We start from the raw sequence: 22,293 nt of genomic DNA on the forward strand, positions 1-22,293 counted from the left end.
TCAGCCTATGTTGGACAACATACGACATCTGGTGGGAGTGGAATTTCTGACTAATATACATACTCAGATGTTACCTAAACTAAACCTATTTGGGCGTCTCGACCCCACTTTGTTGATGTACGAGGATCCCACATGAACATGCGCAAGGTTTGGACAGTAAAGGGTGCTAAAGTTGACATGGTTAGGCATTCGCCATTATTCCAATTTGTCAGCAGCTGTGACAAGGTAAAAGTCCTCGACCCCCGTGTCTTCTCATGTGCACTTCTATATCACAAGTGGTGTGGACTTGCAAGTCGAGAGACCAGAATCACCTCGAAGAAAGCAGATATCAAGTGCAGCATGGCAAGTCACCGGGCCGTGGTGACGGTCGCTGCTGGAAAACCACTCGAGACACTATTAGTGCCTACGCCGAAGCCAGTTGGCAACCAGGTTCGCATTAGAACACAGTGGACAGCGTCAACCCCCTTGGATCTTCACCAGGGAGATGGCGGACTTTTGGTCCAACACCCCCAGGTATTGGGAGATGGGTTTGGGGGACAAGTGGTCGAAGTCGGACCGGATGTGACGAAGCTCAAAGTCGGCGACATCGTCTTCGGTTTTGGTTGGCGAAGCCAGATCGAGAAGGCTCACCAAGAATTTTTGGTCATCAATGAGAACTTGGCTGGGAAACTTCCCGCTGGCCATAGCCTTCAAGAAGCCGTGACACTCCCCAACAACTTTGTTACTGCTTGGCACACTCTGACAAGACATTTTGGATTTGAGCTCCCATGGCCAAAACCAGAGGGATACGTGCCAAAGGACAAGGATAAATGGATACTGATCTGGGGTGCGAGCTCCAGCGTAGGGCAATATACGCTGCAAATTCTTAAGTGGTATGGGTATTTTCACATCATCGCCATCGCCAGCAAGGCTCATCATTCAAAACTGATTGGATATGGGGCAAATAAGTGTTTTGATTACAGAGAAGCACATGTCGTGGAGGATATTGTCGAGTATGTGAGTTCTCAGACTAGCAACGAGCCACGGATTGCGTTTGTGCTGGACTGCATCGGGAGCCAAAGGGGGAGTATGCAACCGTTAGCTAGGATTGCTGAACCAGGAGCGAAAGTTGCTGTATTACTTCCCGTGATTGTCAAAGACGCCGCACCTGGAGTTCGGCCGGCATACGAGATGGACGTTGGAAAAGACGTGGAATGGAAAACAGGGGTAGATGCCCAGGGAGTCCGCACACACTTTTACCTGGACAATGCCTTTTTGGCAGAGAAGCTACAGGCTGAGATTATGCCAACAGCATTGGAGCAGGGGATTGTGGAAGCCAATGACCAAGTGGTTGTCGAAGGTGCAACCATGTTGGAGAGAGCAGAAAAAGCCATGTCCAAGTTGAGGAACAAGGAAGTCAGTGGTGCTAGACTGGTCTGGCGAGTTTCTGACGATGAGTAGTGGTGGTGGTTAGATTATAGAATTGGTGGACTTCCAGAAATAAGAAATCTTTTGTTTCTTCAGATAGGGGAGAGAAGAACTGAAGATCAATCGTTTGATAAAGAATCTAATCAGAGAGTGACTTTTATCACGTGATACACGAGACGACTGCAGCTGATTCACGATCTCTTGGCAATCCTGAATACTCGAGTCATGTCTGCCCGAACTTCAACTCTCATTTCCTAGAACTCGAACCAGCAACTCCAACTCATACGACGACAACACCCACGCTAATCTCCCTGGTGTACGCCCTCATCTCAGTGCCGTGAAAGATGACGTTGTGGGGTCAAGACACGGTCAAAGACGTTGCGGAATCGGTGGGAATCTTGAATCTGAACAAGGATGTCAACCAGGCTCTCTGTCGCGATGTGGAATACCGCATCTCTCAAGTGTTACAAGAAGCGTTGAAACTGATGAAACACGCTCGACGGACGATACTGTGGTCGCAAGATATCTCGCAGGCGCTGCGACTACTGGATATTGAGCCCTTGTACGGCTATGAATCGACAAGGCCGCTCAAGTACGGAGAAGCGTCGTTGGGACCTGGCCAGCCGCTGTTCTACGTTGAGGACGAGGAGGTGGACTTTGAAAAGTTGATCAATGCCCCATTGCCCAAGGTGCCGAGAGAGGTGTCGTTTACTGGTGAGTGATGCATCGAATAGACCGAGGGCATGGCTCTAACAGTTGCATGCAGCGCACTGGCTTGCAGTCGAAGGTGTACAGCCGTCTATCCCTCAGAACCCAACATCGAACGAAGCGCGCAACCTCGAACTCCTACCCAAAGGTCCAAACGCCAATCCCGCACTGGCGGCCATGAGTGGTGCAGACAACACGACAACCAAAGCGCAGGTCAAACATATCTTGAGTAAAGAGCTACAGCTATACTTTGAAAAGGTGTGCGCATCGGTGCTGGACGAATCGCAGCCGGAATATAGAACAGCCGGTCTGGCGAGTTTGAAAGAGGATCCAGGTCTACACCAACTCGTGCCCTACTTTGTGCAGTTTGTGGCAGAAAAAGTCACACACAATCTGAGTGATTTGTTTGTGCTCACGCAGATGATGTTGGTGACGGAGGCGTTGACGAGGAATGCCAAGCTGAATCTGACTCCATATGTATGTTCTGTAAGGGATCTACACGGTCTTTTACTAATGTGAAATCTCCAGGTTGCTTCGATGATCCCGCCAGTTCTGACATGCTTGACCGGAAGAAATCTTGGGTCAGGAGGTCTCGAGCATTTTTCGCTGCGTGACCTGGCAGCATCCCTGCTTGGTCATCTGTGCGGCAAATACTCAAAGTACTCGCACAACCTCAAACCTCGAGTTGCACGGTCTTGTCTGAAGACGTTCCTAGACCCGAAGAAGCCTTTAGGCAGTCATTACGGAGCTGTGCTGGGGTTGAAAGCGGTGGGCGGGGCAGAGGTGGTGCGACAGTTGGTTTTGCCCAACCTCAAGGCCTTTGATGAACTCCTACAAGAAGGAGTGCAGGAGGGAGGCAAAAAGGAAGAGGTGCAGAAGATGCTAGACGCAATAACCAATGCGTTAGGGACCTTGGTGGACGACGACCTACCAATGATGAACGGACACAGCGAAGAATCTGCAGCTGAACAACGGAGCAAGTTGATAGACAAGATTGGGGAAGTGATAGGAGGTCACATTGCAGACTTGGGACACTCGCAACTGGCCAAGGTTGTGCTGGAGGGGGATCTGGCTGCTTTCTGAGCGGTGTAGACCCCTATGCAGGACGACGCGCTTGTATTTGTACGAAGCATGATATGAAGCATTTTACTGGCGTTGGGTGGAACATCCAGGCGACAACGATGGCGATACCCGGTGGCAGCATGAGGGTGACTGAATGGATAGTTGGGAGAAAAGTGGTTGAACTACTGGCTGCTTATTGGGCGTTCATGGTTAGAAGCATGGCGAACAGAGCGAGGGTAAACATTTAAGCCATGAGACGAACATGGGTACCAGGAGAGGTACCTACGGATTAGGTAGTCAAGGATGGACCATGGACAATCCACGTGCCGACAGCTTGCGCATCCATAACAGTACGAGTAGACCAGTAGGTACAATTCCATGGTAGTTTGGCCCAATCCTGACCGAGTCTGACGACGGTCGAGGCATCAGTACAAAGGTCTTGGGAGTCAGATGAGTGTTTCGACTGTACTTCCGCGAGCCCCCTGAGAGATTTCTTCAAACGTAAGCGGCCATACACGTACATAGTAGGTGTTTGCAGCTTGCATAATGATGTTGGTATTGGGGACCAATAGTATACGAGTAATGGTATCCTGATCTTGACTAGAAGGTGAGGGAGGATTGGGCGAGTTATATGGAGTAGACTCATGCGCACCAGGTATGGCACCCTGTCAGCCTTGACGATGCCTAACTGACTACCACTCGCTGGCCCAAGGTTGACAGATGAATAGCGTATGGCGTACGTGGTCCTTGTGGTCCTTGGTGTTGCGTTAGAGGTTGACTTGCATCAAGACTTGAGGTGCTTGTGTTTCACCCTAAGCCATTATTGGATTATAAGCGTCTGGTCAGAATCATTTTTGGTGTTGCAGCCACATGCAGTCGGGCCTTGGTGCCTGTGGTTGGTGCCTGGGGCTTATTACGATACCTAAGGTACCTACCTACGGAGTAGCTAGGCTCTGGCCCCTCAAGTGGCTCAGGAGACGCAGGGGCTCCTACTCGCAGAAAAGCGCCCAAGGATACCGCCTTCCTTACACCGATTAGGCGTCAATTGTGGCTGCAATGGCAGGAACGAGTGCTGCAGATTGGCCCCCCTCGGCCGTCAAACTTGCTTTCTTGCTTATGCCTGTGGTGCCTGTGGTGCCTGTATCTACCTTTTCCTGTTCCTTACCTACCTAGGTATGCCACCAGCATCTCCTCCTCTCTTCCTTCCCCCCCACCAGAATCTTGGCTCTTGGCACTCCTCCCCAATCCTGGCAGTTGAAATCACGCCAAATCACACCTGATCTCATCTGCGAACATCCGCTTCCTTTCGGTTCAGAGTGTCAATCAATCCTTCTCACCCTCTCATCTTATGCAGTGGTTCCTTGCACAACCACTCGTACCGCCTGGAGAGATCAACATGCACGCTTCTCTCGATCCTCTACTTCATTGGATGGCTAACACTTCTCAAGACTCGCAAGCAGCCTCGCCTTTGCCTGGGCGTCGCTTGCTGAGTCCTAGCCGGTGAGGTTAAGCATCCCCGTTGGACTCGTTTGCTCCATGGACTATGGAACACAATGTCCCCGACTCTTGTTGTTTTGCAGTTTTCCTCTTTCGTGTCATTCTTTCGCTAATAAACACTGTCTCCATCCTCCTCTTCCCTGCGAGAGCCCTCGTCCACTAACAACTCGACTCGATACACCTCCACCCCATCGTCCCAGACGTCCTAAGCACAACCACGTTGGCGGGTCCAACTTCCCTTCCTTCACCACTACTACATATGAACTGAATACTTTCTGCCTCTTTTTTGTCTTGTCCTGCATTTCAGGTAGCACGGTTCGCTGTTGTACAGCACCTGCACCGGATTTCCTTGTCCTACCTCCGAATCATGACTGGCACTGCCTGTGGCACCGTGTCCTGCTCAGCCTGAGGCGAGATTCCTTGACGGACTCACTCGGATCCTTCTTCTTCTCTCTTTTATTTCGCTGGCCCATCAGTCAAGTCGGACTTTGAGCGACCCTGTTCACCACCTCAAGGGTTCTCTTCCCGCAAAGCCTCACCCCAGAGCATTCATCCGTTGGCCGTTGCACACTTCGACCAACATCATCACCTCTTCTTTCCACGAGGCTACTCATTGTCCACCATGAGACAATTCTATTCCACCTTTTCTGTCATCCTCGCCACGTGGTCGACCTTCTCAACCCTTCTGCCCGTCCATGCTCTCTCAAACATCACCTTCTATTCAGACACTTCGTGTCAGACAGTCATCGGGGAAAAGAACGGCCCCGATGATGGCACTTGTACCCAATTTTTGACCGAGGCGAGCAATTTTGGCAGTTTCAGAGTCACCAGTCTTGACCAGACGTGCGCAGGTACCTTCCTCCGCCCCCTCAGATATAGCCTCTCCATACAGGACAATCATGCTGACACAAATAACCTCTAAATAGTAACCATTTACGGCGCCAATCCTCCTTTCTGCAGCTCCAGCCAACTCGCTCTTGCCCCCTTCGGCGATTGCGTTACTGACACCACTGTCAATCAATTCTCCGTCGACTGTCAAGATTACTCGGTTGCCATATCCAATGAGCCTCAGATCTTCACTGGCGAAGCCCCGGGTACCGCCGCAGCCAACGATAATAACGACTCGGACTCGGACTCGAACCCAAATGGCAGTGTCGACAACCTGTCCGCGGGCGCCAAAGCCGGCATCGCCATTAGCGCCGCCATAGGCGGAATTGCCTTGACCGCACTCATTGTTTGGCTGGCCATCCGCAACAATCGCCGCAAGAAACGAGACATGGAGGCTGCTTTGGTAGAGGCTGATTCCTCCGCTGCTGCACCTCCGTACTCGGAACTACCCCCCGAGGAAAAGAAGCCACCTGTCGAGTTGCCACCACAGGCCATGGTACCCGTAGAGGCCCCGGGTGATGATGTCTGGCCGGGACGAGAATTACAAGGCGATGACTTGAGAAGAAAGCCAAGCACCAATCCAAAAGATTTGTCCTGCACAACGGAGAAGGGCAAAAGTGAAATCACGGCCATATCAACGGCGATTGAGTCTTCAGATGGCAGCAATCGCTCGGACGACGACCGTCTGCGCACCCCAGCCCTGTCGGGCATTTCTAGTGAAGACATTGTTTCACCCGCAACTTCTGTCCAGATTTCAGGCCGGAGACTTGGGTTTTAGTGATACGTCATCTGTATCTGCTTGGTTATGCGTGCCGTGATGGGTTTGGACAGATATATAGATTGATGAATAGATGAGGTGGATACTTTTTGTCGTCTCCCACCGACAGTTACAGACGCACTTGATTCTCAGGAAATGAGCCAATGTTCACCGATGAAGTGTGCCTCAGTTGTAAACATAAACCGAGTTGGCGAAAACCTCAGGTATGCCTCATTGTTTACCCCAAGCTCCCTCGTCTCATCACTAAAACTTGAAGAGAAAGACACAGAGATACACCACATACATCTACATCTAGAAACGCAAATCGCACGTTTGTGGATAATGCCAGCACCGTCGTCAACATCATCATCGTCATCAGCATGACCATTGGACAGCAACCTCACCCCGTTCCATCCTCACCCCCAATTGCACACAGAGCCCCTACGATCACGATCATCCTTCCATTTCCACACTCTCGGCACTTTCCTTTTCCCACCACTCGACACACAACTGTGCCATATTCAACTGTTCAGACCTCAGTTTCTTTTCCTGCGCCGTGATGGGATCCTTCTCAATGGTAAAGACACTTCCGAGTCGAGGACGACCGAGATCCAACAAAGGGTCGACCATCTCATCCTGGGCACTCAATGCAGCGACACCGCCGACCACGTCGTCGATATCATATTCATCCTCTCGAATGGCACCGATACGTCGCCCATATGTCCTTGGTGCATAGTCTTCTAGTGTATCCGGACGTACGTAGCCGTACAGTAAGAAGCGTAGGTAGTGTTTCTGAAATTTGAGACCTCGACGGTGTGATTCATGTGCGACGAGAGTGTCTGGACGATACAGTGCTTTAGGGCTACGCTTCAATTGCGCTTCAGTGCAGATGCCCCAGTACTCAAGCCTGCTACGTCCAATTTGATCGGCGGGGATGCCGAACAACGATAGGCCAACCTCATCCGGTGGTGGTTGATGAAATGTTCTGATCCATACCTTCATGACGTCGAAGCGAGTTGTCCAGATTTCGCGTTTGAGGAATTTGAGAATCGTGGTCAGACTGCGTTGGCTGAGAAGTAACCGTCTCATGCCCGTGGATTTCTCGCCCCGTGTTGGATCGTTCAGTCGCATGTCCAGCTTGACGAAGAAACATGCCAGGAAGTACAGGTCTAAATCGGTCATGAAGGATCGTTGATGGACCAGTCCAACCCGTCGTGCGTTGTCAGGTACATCCATCATGAACCACATGCGTTTCAGGGCCAGGCTGCATCGATGTGGCAGTGGAACTCCGTCTTCAGCAAACACCGTCATCAGCTCGTGGACCACTTTCTCTCGGTACATGATCATCTTCAGCCATCGGAAGGATGGGATACATCGTGGGACTAAATTTGCCGCAAGCGCTGTGTTCGGGTGTGGGATCCTCGCTGCAGGATCATCCCGGCATAGTTTCCTATAGCATCGGAATGGATATGTCCTGGCAGACTCTGGTGCTTTGTTGAGTGCTTGTGCAAGCATGACTGTCGTGAACCGTGCATCGATCAGTGTGTGGAAGTCCTTGCTGATACAGTACAAGTTTTCAAGGTCCTTGACTGGGAGATGGCCGGCGAGAGCGTACAACAGCTCTGGATACAGCATAAAAGCGTTGAGGATGTCGAAGCTAGGCGAGTTGGTACGTTGATAGACGTAAGCTGGGGGCGGGAGCAGAACATCAGAACGTTTCCGTTTGCGGCACACGATGGCGCAGTATCGCGCATGTTCGAGTCGTCCAGGCGCGTTGTACAAGTGATCTGGAACAAGAGTGTCTGGGTTGACGACTCGTTTCATGTGAGGCAGGAGAGGAGTAAAGCCTGAAGAATCAGGGGTTTCGTCATATTCACCATTGGGATTCATTCCTGGGAGCAGAGTGCGTGTGGTCCTTGGCTGCCCAGGCCTGACCAAAGGACGCCCTAGTTCATCACGATCTATATCGACATAGCCGGTGATGATGCCATAACGGGGTTTAGATTGGGGATTGGTGTTGGGTTGAGGGTTCCGACGTTGGGATCCTGCCAACGGACCAGTGTCTCGATGATAAGTGGCTTGGGCGATCTGAGCAAGACCATGGCCGAGATTGGGATTTCTGTAGTTGATTGCATGTGGTGCAATCTGTTGATCGGCACGGAATGTGAATTGTGGAGGACGAGAGCTAAGATTCTGCTCAATCAGGGGCGGCCCATTTCTTTCATCCTCCGCCCTTGGGGGTTGATCGCATGTGCTGGACCATCTGTTGCGATGGTTTGAGTTGGCGATTAATAGATCGCCATACCCATACACAGCTGTTGGACGATTGGCTCGACTGTTTCGAATTGTCAGTTGACCAAATCTACTGTTCAGGCCAGTTTGAGGATTGTTATTTTCTTGATCACTTTCACCACCGGCAGATCGATCTTGTGAGTCAGCATCACGATGGTCTTCAACATCGGTTTCTTGCTCGCTCTCAGGCACCGAGTTCCGGCGGGTGTGGGTAGGGGTTTCGGCAGTATTCTGAGAGGGAGACTGAGGAGGGTTGTCTGAGAGGACAGTGTTCAAGGATGGATATTGCTGTGGGTGAAAAGGTGGATTGTTGTTAGTATGAGTGGACTGTCTGGTAGAAGTCACATTCCTAGATGGTGATGATCCAACTGATAAAGACCCTGAAGCAGAGTCGAAGAAACGAGAGCGTTTCCGTGGATGTGGTTGGTCTTCATCCATGTTGACGGAGGACAATGGTGGTGAAGACAATGCCTGAAGTAATGGATCACAAGGAGAGAGAGAAAGATGTGTCCATTGCAATGAAGGGCGCAGAAAGAGAAGAAGATGATGGGGAGGTGGGCGTGGAGGGGGGACAATATTAAAGGTGGGTGACTCAATGCAAAGGTATGGTGCAAAACTTGAGGTCAGGTCAGGTCAGAACAGTACCGATATCCCTGCTATCAGCAGATTTAATCCACGCCATAATCTCACTCTGCCGGCAACGGCTCTTCACCTACCAGAAAAATGGCCATAAACAATCAACGTTTAGGCCGCAAGAGATTGTCCAATGTCTTGCCATGCTCGAATTGGACATGCTGCTAATGATATTCAAGGGTATGGGAGAGCAGCGGAGTGTCTCAGTATTGTATTTGTCCATCAGCTGTACATGGGTACGACTCCAAAGAATCTTCAATAGCCGCAGAACCGAGGGAGATGTGTCGAGAATTATAGAAATAAGGCACTAATGGGTATGGTACGACGTTGACTATGTTCTATCAAGAGTTTTTCGTCTAGCAGTTGAAAGACGCAACGTATTAAAACTACGGTGGATCCTTGATTGTTAGAATGCATATTTGACATCCTTTGATGGAAGGAAGGCGCTACCGCCACACCCGTAGTTGCCAACTTTATGACGTCGACAACTCCGTCGCGTCACTCGACTCTCATCTTCTGTCAATTCCTCCCTCATGACACCAACACAGGGTCCATCAATCCCGTCACACCTGATCTTGTTTTTTCTTGTCCCGTTCTTGGTCTATGGAACATTCACTCGGAGATGACATGCTCCAACAAGTTCCAAGCCAATCATTTCCTATGCTCATACCGTCATAGGCCAAGTCATTCACCATAGGTAGGTAACCATCTGCAGCTATCAAAGGTAACGATATCATTTTGTTTTGAGTCACTACCTATCTCCGAGTCAGGGTTATACCGTTACCGCCAATGATGCGGACAGCCATCATCAAATTGCTACCTTCACTCCTTTCTCCCTCTCCCTTCGCTCTTGCCTAATGAAATGAATGCCTCCTCAGAGCAACGACCCAGTCAAGAGTTTCCGCAATGTTTTTCCCTCTTAGCAGTACCAAAGTTCAATTGATCCCAACACCAACTCAACATTCTCAAAATGCCTCCGCCTCCAGTAGATGACACAGCGGAGGCTGAACATCATGTTAGCAATATCGTCGACGATGCCATTCACCTCAAAAACAAAGTCAAAACCAAGACAAAAGCCCTGTTCCACAAAGCCGACGTCGATACTCCTCATGATGACATATTCGAAGATCCTGCTTTCGATCCGGACAGTACACTCGAGAAGTTCACACACGAGACTTCCAAGCCCCCGCGTCAAGACATCATCTCAGGCTTAAAAGACTTTAAATATGTCGTGGCCCATCCACGAAGAGCCATGCGAACCAACGTGACGCGATCCACTGCCGCCAAAATCGGTTCAGCTAGACATCCTGTCCAGAAGATGAATCGGGACGAAGCTCTTCTCAATGCTCACCAGGATATAGTAGAAGCAGCTTCAAATGGGACGTCAATATGTGATGAGGATATCGTTGATGCCTGCGATCGACTTCATCAGGTGGAAGCTCAGAGGGAGAGTCTTCAAACAGCATGGGTTCTTGGTCGTCATGTCAATCGAGTCAAAGTAGTCCGACCAATCCCTCGCCCTCGGAGACAGGATTTTCAAAGCGATCGCTTCGAGTGGGAACGCTACCTTGGTCGATGGGCCCTGTATCATACCCGTGCATTTACATCACACTACGTGGATCACTTTAATTCTCCTCGTTTCGATCTCGAAGACCTTGCACGTATCATCGAACGCTTGGCTATCACGAGTGCGCCATTCCAGTCGTTCGTCGTCCAGTTGCGACAAATCTACACCTGGAAGTATCCACGTACCACATTGAAATGGCTGCTCTACTTCGCTATTCTCTGGTATAGCGACCATGTCGTGGGGGCGTTCTACCTCTGGATTATCTACCGCACAGTCCGCAGCAAATTCCAACCAACCTCTGTCGAAAGAGTCCGAGCAAGCGTCGCCCGAGCCGTGGATCGCGAGACAAAGGTGCAAGCATGGGGAGAATTGATTCAACGTCATGGCAATCAGGATTGGATCGAACCCCTTCTAGACCAACTTGGCCCGACAATACAGCTTCAACTAGGTGATTTGACCGATCTGATGGAAGTTCTTATCAATTTCCATCGCCACGAAAGACCGAGGAAGACCATGGCATCCTTGTTCTTCTTCACTTGTTGTCTCATCATCACTCTTTTCGCCGACATGGCATTCTGCGTAAAGTTGGTCTGGTTCATCATCGGCTGCGGGTTCTTCTTCACTTACCCAATCGCAACAAGATACCCACAGTATCGGCTTCTCCTGAGTCAGTGGAGATGGGTGTTTTGGGATATTCCAACCCATGCAGAGCTTGCAATTATGCAACTCCAAGAGAAGGCTGTGATACGAGACGCGGATTTGAAAGAGTTTCAATACGAGGCAAGGGAAAGTGAGAACGGCCACCATGACCCTGAAGACCACGGCCATGATGACAAAACCGCCCCAGCCGACTGTGAAGAGAGTCACTGGTTCAAAGCTCATCACGACCTTTATGGACTTGGGAAGCTAGTCATCAGCCGCAGTGGCATCGCGTTCGAGGGCTCACGCGATAAAAGCCCCACACTTTTCTATCCCTTCTCGAGGGTTGACGAGATCCTGAAGCTTGACCTGAAGTCATCCGAATCAACATTCCACAACCTTCGCATATTAGGCACCAGAGCTGCTGAGCACATTCGATTCATGTTCATCAACATCCCGACCGGTGATGATGATGATGATGAATCTGTCACCGGATTGACACTCTTGCTGCATCCTGCCGACCGTGAGAGATCTTTCAATCTGGCGCTTGCATGGAGTGGGTTGAAGTGGCAGTCGTTGCAGATAGAGAGGCCTAACAAGAAAGATCGCGACCAGTTGGACCAAGCGATCAAAAAGGCATTTTATTAAGGGGAGAATTTCCAGGTGTCTTAGCATATGGACTCAGCAGGCGTGGAATTTCCAGGCGGTGAGGTGTTTATACTGAGCATTGCTTTTCACGAGACAGGCAGTTCGATCAGCCAATAGAGCTTTAGCATGGTCAACATCAAATGAACCTTTAAAAGTAAAATGTGTTTTTTGCCCAGTGGTGAGACGTCTATCATCTAAAAGTTTCTCTGGTCAATCAATGTCGAAATGCACCGACCCATCTCCTCCACCAAGCGACAAAGTTGACAGTGTCGACACTGATGCCCAGCTCCTTCAGAGTGGCCGTGTCCAAATGGCAGTCAAAAGGTCTGAGTGTTCCATCTGGGCCGGGCTTACCGCCGTCTCGATCCGGAATGACACCATCGACGGGCAAGTCCATGATATCAGCCAGGATCTTGACAATCTCATACTTTGTCATGCGGTCTTCACTGGAGAAGTGGAGGACACGGGGGATCTGAAGGGTATCCTGGCCATCACCCGGGCTCGATCTCGCCTTTTCAGTGATATCGACAAGCACGCGAGCAACATCGATAACATTTGTTGGATATCGAATGGCCCAGTCATCCATCTTGACATTCTCTTTCTGGCTCTTCCACAGGGCGTCCAGCAACACATTGACAGCGCTTTCCGCATTGTTTTCTCTGGGCTCCGTCGCCCCGTACAGCACCGGCACTCGCAGCACGACCGTGCCGGGATACTGTAGCACTGCCGTCTCACCTTCGAGTTTGGTCTGTCCATAGATATTTGTCGGCCCCGTTGCCGCGTCCGTCTTGTAAGGCGCCTCGCCCTGTGCTCCTGAAAACACATAGTCCGTCGAAATGTATATTACCAGTGTCTTATTCTTGCTCTGTGACGCCACGCGGGCAAGTGTCTCGGTGGCACTGACATTGAGTCGGCGTGCTGCGATCGGGTCGCGTGTACAGCTATCGGGGGAACGGTCTGCGGCGGCTATTTGAGGTCGACTTTTAGTGAGATCCTCGTGTGAGAGCGCGGAAAGAGGGAAGGTAGTCGGTAGGGTTCAAGCTTGGTGATTGAAACGAGAGCTAGATGTCTGGATTGATGTAGAATACATACAGTGAATCACCACATCTGGTCTGTTGAACCCCAGCAGGGGAGAGCAAGTTAGCTGTCTGTCTGCTTTGACTTACTGGTGGAACGACTGCTTTGCGATTGAGACAGGAGACTACGATGCACAGAGACGAAGCAAGACGGTGGTGGAGATGGTAGTAGTGTGTAAATCATGGCTTGGTGGTTGCTCACATGACCTCGTCAAACACCTTCTGCACCGCAGCTTCATCTTGGATGTCGAGGCGCAGGATTGAGCCTGAAGCTCGACTGAAACCTGTACCTGTCGTCTCGTACCCGGCACCCGTAAAGGCTGAGTGGATGGCTCGCCCTAGGAGACCTGTGGCTCCAGTAACAAGAGCTCGTGGCATGGTCGAAGGTGTAGGAGATGATGAAAGATTGATGAGTCTACGGAAGATTTGGTGGTCAAGGTGGAAGAGGGGATGGCCTTGGGACTCAACTTATCTTGGTGAGGGGCCTCGAAGTCTCATTGTCCTTGCACAGATTGTCGGTTGGCTTCTGACAGGGATGTCTACGGAAATGTTGATCTCATCAATGCTACATTCTCGAGGTGGTGATCTTGTTTTTTGGATCAAATTCCGTCAATGAATTATCTGTAGGGTGTCCCAAGTTCCAACTTCTTCTCTACGGTCTGAGCAAGCTCCGGCCAGTAATGAAAAAAGGGTCCTTTGCTCTAAGAGAGAAAGACAAGTGTTCCAAATATTCCCAACCGATCCGAAGACCAATTGAAGCAGTCAAAACTAGATTCGAGTCAGTGACAATGTGGAGGAGGGTATCTCAGGAGATGAACTTACGTATAGTTTTCAACTAGCAATAACACAATCTCGGACGAATCCTCACTGATATGCGTATGCCCTTGCACCTTTTCAATCAATTAGTCTCATGCTCAAGTAGCTCTTGTGTGATGTGCATAGAAAAAGGTCTTTGGGTGTGGGTGGACGAGAGATCGGGACTGGTGTTGAGGAGTTGCCTTGACCTGTCGACAGGCTTGAAGGTTGAGTCTCGAGCTGAGCTTTGAGATACACAGCTAGGGATTGAAATGGCATCGAATCCCAACCAAGAGTATCTTGGAGGGGATGAAACCTTCAAGACTGACGGACGCAGTTGCAGCAACTCTCAAAACCGTCGAGATCAATCTTGACGATACATGAGGGTGATTCTGAGTGATAACAAGGACTGGGAAGTGGTTTTGATTGTGTTTGCACAAATGTAGGGGTGGGATTGGGGAGGACGTACTGAGATGGAGAGAGAAAGAAACAAAGTCAGGAAGAGCGAGTCTAAGTAGTTGTTGGAAAATTGCTGTGTTGATTGTCTTGGCGGGGCTAGTCTAAATGAGGCTAATAGGAGCAGGCAGCAAACACGCATTCACGTCATGCAATCAGTCACACCAGATCAAGAGCCCACGCGTCGGATTTGTTAAGGTCGCACCTGCACAAGAGAATTATATTTGTCCTGGCTACACAGATTATTTCGTGGGAAGATACGAATGACAACACTTCTTCTCCAAAGCCTTGACCAACGTTCAAGACGATGATGAAAAAGAATCAACGGCCAAAAAATAACCCGCCAGTAGCACCGAAGCACTCCGACTTCAAGCTCCAACCACGCAGTACAATGCAGCGAGCCTGTAATGAAACCAACAAATCTTGAACTGCCAGTTTCGCAGGTAGGTAAGTATGGAGAGAAGATATGTAGAGACAGGCGGATATGGAGGGTTTAAGTAGTGATTGCAAACCAAGCTGCTGTCCAGGCAACAGTATCATTTTGTTCAATATTGCAAATGAAACCAGGCACCAGCGTCGCTTCTTCAATTCTGAATGTGAAGTCGTTCTGCCACTGGACGAAAAGATTTTCCAGGAAACTGCCGTGACTCATCAGGTTGATCTGGATCCAAGTATATTTACTTTGATCTCTCCGTTCGATTGCACTTTTTCTGTTTCATATCCAAGTGCATGGGCAAGATCTTGGGCAATGAGGAGATTCTCCGAGCCACGATTATTGCTGTTTGAAAACTAAGGTTTGACCGCTTCAACTGGTTCTTTTTGATCAGCTGAGAATCTTTGTAACCAAGAACTCTTTCTTCTTCCTTTTCATTTCAGGCTCGAGCTTGCTCAGACTGAGGAGAAGTGGGATGGGATGAAGTCTCGTTGGGGGACGGGTGATATGTTTGGTTAGGGATTGACGCCTCAGGCTGCATTTGCTAACCTTGAAAGTCACTGGGGCCGTGGGGTGCCTCAAGCCTGCACGCTTGGGCCTCGAGGCGCCATTGTGGCTTCTTTGGCGGCCATGAGAGCCCAAAGCTCACCCACTCTGCCCATCTCTGCCCATCTCAGAGACAAAATCAAAGTTGACTTCGGCGTCGGCCCGCTCCCAGAGAGGTGTCTGTGTCCTCTTGGGAAACGATCAACGATGGAGTGACTCCATCATTCGTATCAGTGCCTGGTACCTGCATATCATCACTGTCACAAGTTCTCTTGCTCTCTCATTCGAATGTCTCCCAACCCACTCGCGGCTTGCCGGGAAAAGGTCATCCAATTCCCGTGGCACGCTACTTGCGTTGTCATGTACCTCATAAATGAAGCATCCTATCATTCTCAACTTGCACTTGGCGAGCCTTTCATATTGTGCGACGTGTTTCCGCTCACTGCTCGTTCTCGACCCGATGCATGACCTTTTTCATTTTGCTGCCCGATGAGTGCGTGATCAATGTACACAAAGCTTTTGGGACAAAGAGTCATGATGCACTAACAGCTTGAGCTCCCAAATCGTGACCATCTCCTAGGTTTGTACATCATGTGCTACAATTATTTCTTCTTTGCCTCCCCGTTGAAAAAGTCTGCGCTTCCTTGTCTTACCGCTCAACAAGTCACTTACCCAAAAAGAAAGTCCCCACAATCTTGAAACCACTTCGGCGGCACAGTAGATTGATCAAGTTCACCGCTGAACAATTGACTTTTGACATTCTCACAGACCCTCGAATACCCATCATACCACCATGGCTTCAGAACGTCGCCTCAGGCGACTCTCTCAGAGCAGATCAAAACCTCCTGGCACTGTCAAACGATCAACGAGCCTCCGCCGAGCTTACAACTACTTATTTCACCCACAAGCGCCTTCGGAAGGCTCGTCTTCTCAGAAGAAACCATCAACGCCACCGAAGCCACCACCAACTCCCACTGTCGACAGCCTCCAAAAGGATCTACAGCAATGTCGCAAGGAACTAGAGGAAGCCCGGGAATTGCTCGTCAATCAAGACCAAGAGTTGTCTCGGCTCGACGAGCAACGAAAGGCCCGTGAAGAAGAATACAACGTAAAAGAAGCATCCTTGAAACAGAAGAAGGCTAAGCTGGAAGAGAGCATGGTCACTGTCGTCGTACAACAAATCAGAGAAGCAAAGGAAGCTGAACGAGAGGCCGTGGTACAAGAGCTTGCACAAACACATCAAGCCGCAGTTGAAGCCGTTCATCACAAATTCGAAAAACGGGTTGCTATTCTGACCCAAGAACTTCATGACTCTCGCGCAGCAAATGACCTTCTCAAAGCCAACCACGAGACTGAAGTCTCTTCCCTGCGTGCCGAGCTCGCCTCACAGAGCAGCGATCTCGACACTGCAAAGACCGCAATTGTCGAAACTACTCAGACCTTGAATCAGGTTCAACAGGTCTCAAGAGAGGCCCTAGAACACTCAGAACAAACCACTGCATCTCTGAAAGCCCAGCTAGAGGCTCAAATCGAATCTCTAACAAAGGAAATCGCCGCAGCAACATCTAGTCTGCAATCAGCGGACCTCAAGGTCGCGGATCATGTGCAACAGTACAATGATCTTCAATCCTCCTCGGCCAAGTCTCTCGAAGATGCCAATCAGACTTTAACCGATGTGAGGACCGAGCTGCAAACTCAAATCGACGCACAAAAATCCGAACTGCTGAAAGTCAGCGAGTCTCTACACGCGGCTACTGCTAAGGAGGAGGCAGAGCTGTCTGCCCGAAGTGTGCTGGAAAATGACCTCGCCACCGCTCAATCTGAGCTTGCTGAAATGACAACTACCCTGGAAGAATACAAAGGAATCAAAGATGATTTCTCAGAACAGGAGACCAAGATTTCACAACTCAATGCGGAACTTGAAAGCTATGTCGCATTGAAACCTGCATTGGAAGCGTCAGAGACAAAGGTTGCCGAACTTGCTCTGAAGGTGGAGGGTCTTGAAAGTCTTCAGAAAGACTTGGAAACCTCGCAAACTCAAGTCGCGGAACTCACTCAACAATTAGCGTCTGTCGATGGTGTCAAAGAGACGCTAGCCACGGCCGAGACCAAGGTCACCGAGCTTGAACAGGCCTTGAAGGAGACAGCACATCGGGCGGGAGCTGCAGAAGAAAAGATCACGGCCTTGGAGGCAGAAACCGTCCAGCTGTCGGCAACACTTGCTGCTCTAGAGACCACTCATCAGACTCTGCAAAAGTCGTTTGACGAGGCCGCTGAGAAATCCAAACTGGGAGAAGAAGAGACTACTCAATTCAAGGCAGCCATCGAGTCGCTTGAGCAAGGGAAACTGTCAGCCGAGCAAAGGATAGCCGAACTCGAAGAGACGAATTCGGGTTTTGTTACCCGCGTCGCCGATTTTGAGGATTCAACTCAGGCATTGGAATCGAGGACAAAGTCATTGGAAGAAGAGAAGCTAAAACTCACTGCAGAGCTCGACGCGAGTACCGCGAACAAGGAGCTTGTTGACGCCGAACTTTTCGAGTTGAAGTCGGAGAAGGCAAAGCTCGAAGCTACCGTGGCTGCCAGTGCGGTTGAGGTCACTTCGTTGCAACAAGAGTTGGAGACGATGAAAGCATCGCGGGGTGAAGATACCGCACGTACCGGAGAACTCGAATCTGCCAATGCTAAATTGAGTGAGGAAGTGGAAACCCTGAAGACAGAAGTTAGCACGTTGAGCGAGAGTCATGGTGCTATGACCTCGGCAAAGGAGACTGCTGAACAACGAGCTTCGGAGGTTGAGGCCGGAACAGCCGCATTACGGCAAGAGATCGAAGAGCTGAAAGCCTCGATTCTCGCATCAGGAGAGGAGACTTCCTCATTGAAGGATGCAAACGCAAAGCTTGTTGACGACCTCGATACTGCGACAAAAGCAAGCGCTTCGACTTCTGAACAACTGAAAGCTATCCAAGATCAGCTGTCAGCCCAGGATGATCTGACAAAGGAGCTAGCTGATGCAAAGAATGCTCAAGCAGAAGCCGTTGCAGCATTGGCTAGTTTGCAAGATACCAGCAAAGAAAGCCAGCAAGTCTCGGAAACAAAACTCGAGGAAGCACTCAAGGCTCAAGAAGCAGCCGAAGCGGCGCTGACGGCGCTGCAGACTGAATCAAAGTCAGCTGCATCTGACCTCGAGAGTAAGCTTGCAGAAGCGGTGGCAGGGCACCAAGCTGTGGAAGCACAACTTACCAAATCCCAAGAAGATGCCAAGGCTGCCACAATTGGATTCGAAGAGAAGCTTGCTGCCCTAGACCTGGAACACAAATCTGCTGTCGCTGGTCTGGAAGAGAAGCTCTCTCTTGCAGAGACCTCACAGAAAGAAGCTGCTGAGGCTCTTGAGAAGGCTCAACTGGAATTGGAATCTTCTGCTGAGATCAAAACCAAGTTAGACGCCGCTCTTGATGACAAAGCCAAAAGCGACGAGGCTCTGCAAGCAAGCCAAAGTGAACTCGAGCGAATCCTCGCCGCCAAAGGAGAGCTGGAATCGAAGTTGCAAGCTGAAGACGATGCCAAAGCCAGTCTTGCTGCAATCGAGGGGAAGCTCACCGCAGCAGAAAGTGATAAAGAAGCTGCCGAGACGCGTCTGAAAGAGATTGAGACGAAACTGCAGACCTCACAATCTGATGTTGAGACTTCTCATGTGCGGCTGAAGGTGCTGGAGATTGAGGTTTCTGAGCTCAAGGGCAACAAAGACGCCCTAACCAAGGCCGCCAAAGATCTCGAGGCCAAAGAACAAGAGATCCAAGGACTGAACGCAAGCATCCAGACCTCAGCACAGAAGGTCGAGACTTTGGAGAGTGAGATCGGATCCCTCCGAGAAGCCACAACAGCGGCGGCGGACAAAGCAAAGTCTGATGTTGAGACCAAAGAGGCCGAACTACAGGCCGCGACTGCGGAAACGGCAAGTCTCCGAGCGGAAATCGAAGCCCTCAAAAGAGCTGTTGCTGCATTGACGGAGCGCAATAAGGAAAACGCCGGTGATCCCATGTCTCCTAAGTCGGATGCATCTGCTTCAGATGACCGACTAGGCGCCGAAGAGGATATTCTGTCGAACGTCGCCGTCGTCAGTTCCAACAAGAACAAAGGGCAGAAAGCGGATGCGCCTACTGACGTGATTGGTGAAGACAAGGCTACCACAGAAGTCAAGACGGACGAGGTTGTGGATGATGCGACGACGGCATAATAGAAGTGGCTGTACAGAATGATGGCTATGATTTCTTGCGCATTCCACCACCTGGGTAAATTGCTTTTCACATTCGTTTATGACCCCTGTGCGATGAGTTTCCTAGCGGAGCCCATCCGTTTTGGGGATGTGTCACGGTATTTACAGAATGCATATACGTAATTCAACATATCACATTCAAACCTATTTGTTTGAAATAGTAGGAAGAGAAGCAGAAGACGATGGTAGCCCGGGTTTGGTCGTCACGAAAGAACCAATGACAGACACCAAGACAAGCCACATATTTATCTTCTCAGGCACGAGAATTCCCGGTTTTTCTGTGGCGGAATCTTATGCCACGCACAAACCACCATCTTCTCAGCCTTTCCTTCATCCTCCAACGTCACTCTGCAGTAGCTTCCGCAATCAAGCCCATCAAGGTTCTCATTCGGCGAAACGTGGAATCGAGATTCTAGAAATTGTGGATAAGGACGCAACGCCATGATCTCATCTCTTGTTGCCTCCTTGGACACTAGGTAACTAACATGTGTTTTTGCATATGGGCGTCCACCCAAAAACCGGGAAATAGCATCCATCCACCACAGAGTCTGTTGAGATAAGACAAACAATGCGATGTCTTGGTGAGTGTCAATTCAACACGTGGGTCCGCGTAGTCCGCATACATGAGGTTTTAAACCGTCACTCTACTCTATTGTTGATACATTTCTCTTTCTTCCTCTTGTAATCATATCAGTTGTTTGTTGGTGTTTTCGCACGTTGAATCTCAAGTGCCCTTGCCTTTGAGCCCAAGCCAAAGGGGCCCCTTTGCCATCATGCCTGAAACCCCTGAAAACTATTGCCTGCTCCAAGGCTTTGAATGGAATGTTCCCGCCGACCAGAAACATTGGCAACGTCTCCAAAATGTCCTCCCAGACCTGAAAAAGATTGGCATTGACAATGTCTGGCTCCCGCCTGCTTGCAAAGGATCTGGAGGCTCAAATGCCAACGGCTATGATATCTACGATTTATATGACTTGGGAGAATTCGACCAAAAGGGCTCGAGAAGCACCAAATGGGGTTCATTGGAAGATCTGAATAGCCTCGTCCAGAAGGCTGAAGAAGTCGGCGTTGGCCTTTATTTCGATGCCGTGCTCAACCATAAAGCAGGCGCTGACAATAAGGAAAAGTGTCGCGTCATTGAAGTCAACCAGGATGGTGAGAAATGGCCTTTCCCCTTGTCATTGCTTTATCAAATATCAACCCGTTCCCTCATCAGATAAGGCACTAACATGTCCAAATTCTAGACCGCACCAAAGAAATTGGGGAGCCCTTTGAGATTGAAGCCTGGCTAGGGTTTGACTTCCCCGGGCGAGGGGATCAATACAGTTCACAGAAATACCACTGGGAACACTTCTCTGGGACCGACTACGACGCGGGAAATGACAAGACTGGAATTTATCGAATCCTTGGGGACCACAAGTACTGGTCGTCGTCTGTCGGAGACGAGAGTGGCAACGCCGATTTCCTCATGTTCGCCGACATAGACTATTCGCACCCAGAAGTCATCAACGATGTGATCCACTGGGGAGAGTGGGTGGTGAAGAAGTTGAAGCTGCGCGGATTTCGCTTCGACGCCTGTCAGCACTTTTCTGAACGCTTCACCAACGAGTTTGTATCACACCTGGAGAAGGTGTTTGGGGCCAGGAAACTGTTCCTAGTAGGCGAGTTCTGGTCCGGGGACGTTGGTGAGATGCTCGAGTACCTGGAAGGAATGGAGCACAAGTTCTCGCTGTATGACTCGCCGTTACTCAACAACTTCTCGCGTCTCTCGACCACGGAGAACGCCGACCTTCGCACCGTCTTCGATGGCTCCCTCGTCCAAGCCAGACCCGAATCCGCTGTCACAGTCGTTATGAATCACGATACCCAACCGGGCCAGACCGTCGCCACCCCAATCGAGGGCTTCTTCAAACCGATCGCTTACGCCCTAATCCTCCTCCGCTCCCAGGGGTACCCCTCCATCTTTTACGGAGACCTGTATGGGATGCGTGGCGACACACCCGAACCACCATCATGCGGCGATAAATTGCCCCATCTGGTCCTGGCCCGCAAACTGTTTGCCTATGGCGACCAAGACGACTATTTTGACGGCGACGACGATTCCTCACCACAGACATGTCTAGGTTTCGTTCGACGAGGCACTCCCGACCGGAAAGACGGATGCGCCGTCGTGCTGAGCAATGCTGGCCCTGGCCAGAAACGCATGTTTGTCGGCGAGATGCACGCTGGCGAAATTTGGACCGACGTACTGGGCTGGCAAGGCGACGAGGTCGAGATTGGGTCCGATGGTTTCGGCACGTTTATGTGTTCCGCCACCAGTGTGAGCGTCTGGGTCAATCGTGATGCAGAGCGGAGAAAAGAGATTGATGATTTGTCGTTCGATTCGGATATCTATGCCAAAGCTTAATCTTGTGGGCTGATAGACTTGTAGAGTAGATCTAGATTCATTCATCATGTAGATGGGACTTGATATAGCAAGGACAGTATTCTTGGGGTGGACTGGACAAGATTCAAGGCAAACGATTTGGGTATTTCCATCTCGATATAAATTTCGTATCCATTACTTTACTTCCTGTAACGAATATAATACTATAACAGAAGTCCCCATATTCT

General features: G+C 50.2%; 6 protein-coding genes across 6 annotated transcripts; 5 read left to right on the forward strand and 1 right to left on the reverse strand.

Moving 5' to 3' along the window:
- Positions 1-339: 339 nt before the first annotated feature.
- On the forward strand, positions 340-1,440 carry PV10_04002 (uncharacterized protein; the record flags this gene model as incomplete). Its single annotated transcript, XM_016368517.1, has 1 exon — positions 340-1,440. The coding sequence occupies one exon, from the start codon at positions 340-342 to the stop codon at positions 1,438-1,440; it is 1,101 nt and encodes a 366-aa protein (XP_016224305.1).
- A 252-nt stretch (positions 1,441-1,692) lies between these two features.
- On the forward strand, positions 1,693-3,571 carry PV10_04003 (uncharacterized protein). The gene is made up of 3 exons (XM_016368518.1): positions 1,693-2,121; positions 2,174-2,592; positions 2,644-3,571. Exons 1-3 carry the CDS (start codon positions 1,752-1,754, stop codon positions 3,196-3,198), a joined length of 1,344 nt encoding a protein of 447 aa, XP_016224306.1. The 5' UTR covers positions 1,693-1,751; the 3' UTR covers positions 3,199-3,571.
- Positions 3,572-5,144: 1,573 nt separating this feature from the next.
- PV10_04004 (uncharacterized protein) lies at positions 5,145-6,340 on the forward strand (the record flags this gene model as incomplete). Its single annotated transcript, XM_016368519.1, has 2 exons — positions 5,145-5,525; positions 5,601-6,340. The coding sequence occupies exons 1-2, from the start codon at positions 5,297-5,299 to the stop codon at positions 6,338-6,340; spliced, it is 969 nt and encodes a 322-aa protein (XP_016224307.1). The 5' UTR covers positions 5,145-5,296.
- Positions 6,341-12,261: 5,921 nt separating this feature from the next.
- On the reverse strand, positions 12,262-13,589 carry PV10_04005 (dTDP-4-dehydrorhamnose reductase). Its single transcript, XM_016368520.1, has 3 exons — positions 13,377-13,589; positions 13,191-13,210; positions 12,262-13,064 (listed from the first exon to the last, which is right to left on the reverse strand). Exons 1-3 carry the CDS (start codon positions 13,550-13,552, stop codon positions 12,313-12,315), a joined length of 948 nt encoding a protein of 315 aa, XP_016224308.1. The 5' UTR covers positions 13,553-13,589; the 3' UTR covers positions 12,262-12,312.
- Positions 13,590-16,197: 2,608 nt separating this feature from the next.
- On the forward strand, positions 16,198-19,812 carry PV10_04006 (uncharacterized protein; the record flags this gene model as incomplete). Its single annotated transcript, XM_016368521.1, has 1 exon — positions 16,198-19,812. One exon carries the CDS (start codon positions 16,198-16,200, stop codon positions 19,639-19,641), a length of 3,444 nt encoding a protein of 1,147 aa, XP_016224309.1. The 3' UTR covers positions 19,642-19,812.
- A 500-nt stretch (positions 19,813-20,312) lies between these two features.
- PV10_04007 (uncharacterized protein) lies at positions 20,313-22,281 on the forward strand. The gene is made up of 2 exons (XM_016368522.1): positions 20,313-20,835; positions 20,925-22,281. The coding sequence occupies exons 1-2, from the start codon at positions 20,454-20,456 to the stop codon at positions 22,085-22,087; spliced, it is 1,545 nt and encodes a 514-aa protein (XP_016224310.1). The 5' UTR covers positions 20,313-20,453; the 3' UTR covers positions 22,088-22,281.
- The last annotated feature ends 12 nt before the right edge of the window (positions 22,282-22,293 follow it).

The sequence above is a fragment of the Exophiala mesophila genome (genome assembly GCF_000836275.1).
Source record: "Exophiala mesophila strain CBS 40295 unplaced genomic scaffold supercont1.3, whole genome shotgun sequence".
Lineage (NCBI taxonomy): Eukaryota > Fungi > Ascomycota > Eurotiomycetes > Chaetothyriales > Herpotrichiellaceae > Exophiala > Exophiala mesophila.

Coding starts and splice junctions, on each gene's coding strand:
- PV10_04005 (XM_016368520.1), bottom strand. CDS start 13,552: ATGCCACGAGCTCTTGTTACTGGAGCCACAGGTCTCCTAGGGCGAGCC. Junction 13,211..13,376: donor AAGGTGTTTGACGAGGTCAT/GTGAGCAACCAC, acceptor GGGGTTCAACAG/ACCAGATGTGGTGATTCACT. Junction 13,065..13,190: donor ACCAGATGTGGTGATTCACT/GTATGTATTCTA, acceptor GACCTCAAATAG/CCGCCGCAGACCGTTCCCCC.
- PV10_04003 (XM_016368518.1), top strand. CDS start 1,752: ATGACGTTGTGGGGTCAAGACACGGTCAAAGACGTTGCGGAATCGGTG. Junction 2,122..2,173: donor GAGAGAGGTGTCGTTTACTG/GTGAGTGATGCA, acceptor AGTTGCATGCAG/CGCACTGGCTTGCAGTCGAA. Junction 2,593..2,643: donor AGCTGAATCTGACTCCATAT/GTATGTTCTGTA, acceptor TGAAATCTCCAG/GTTGCTTCGATGATCCCGCC.
- PV10_04007 (XM_016368522.1), top strand. CDS start 20,454: ATGCCTGAAACCCCTGAAAACTATTGCCTGCTCCAAGGCTTTGAATGG. Junction 20,836..20,924: donor CATTGAAGTCAACCAGGATG/GTGAGAAATGGC, acceptor TCCAAATTCTAG/ACCGCACCAAAGAAATTGGG.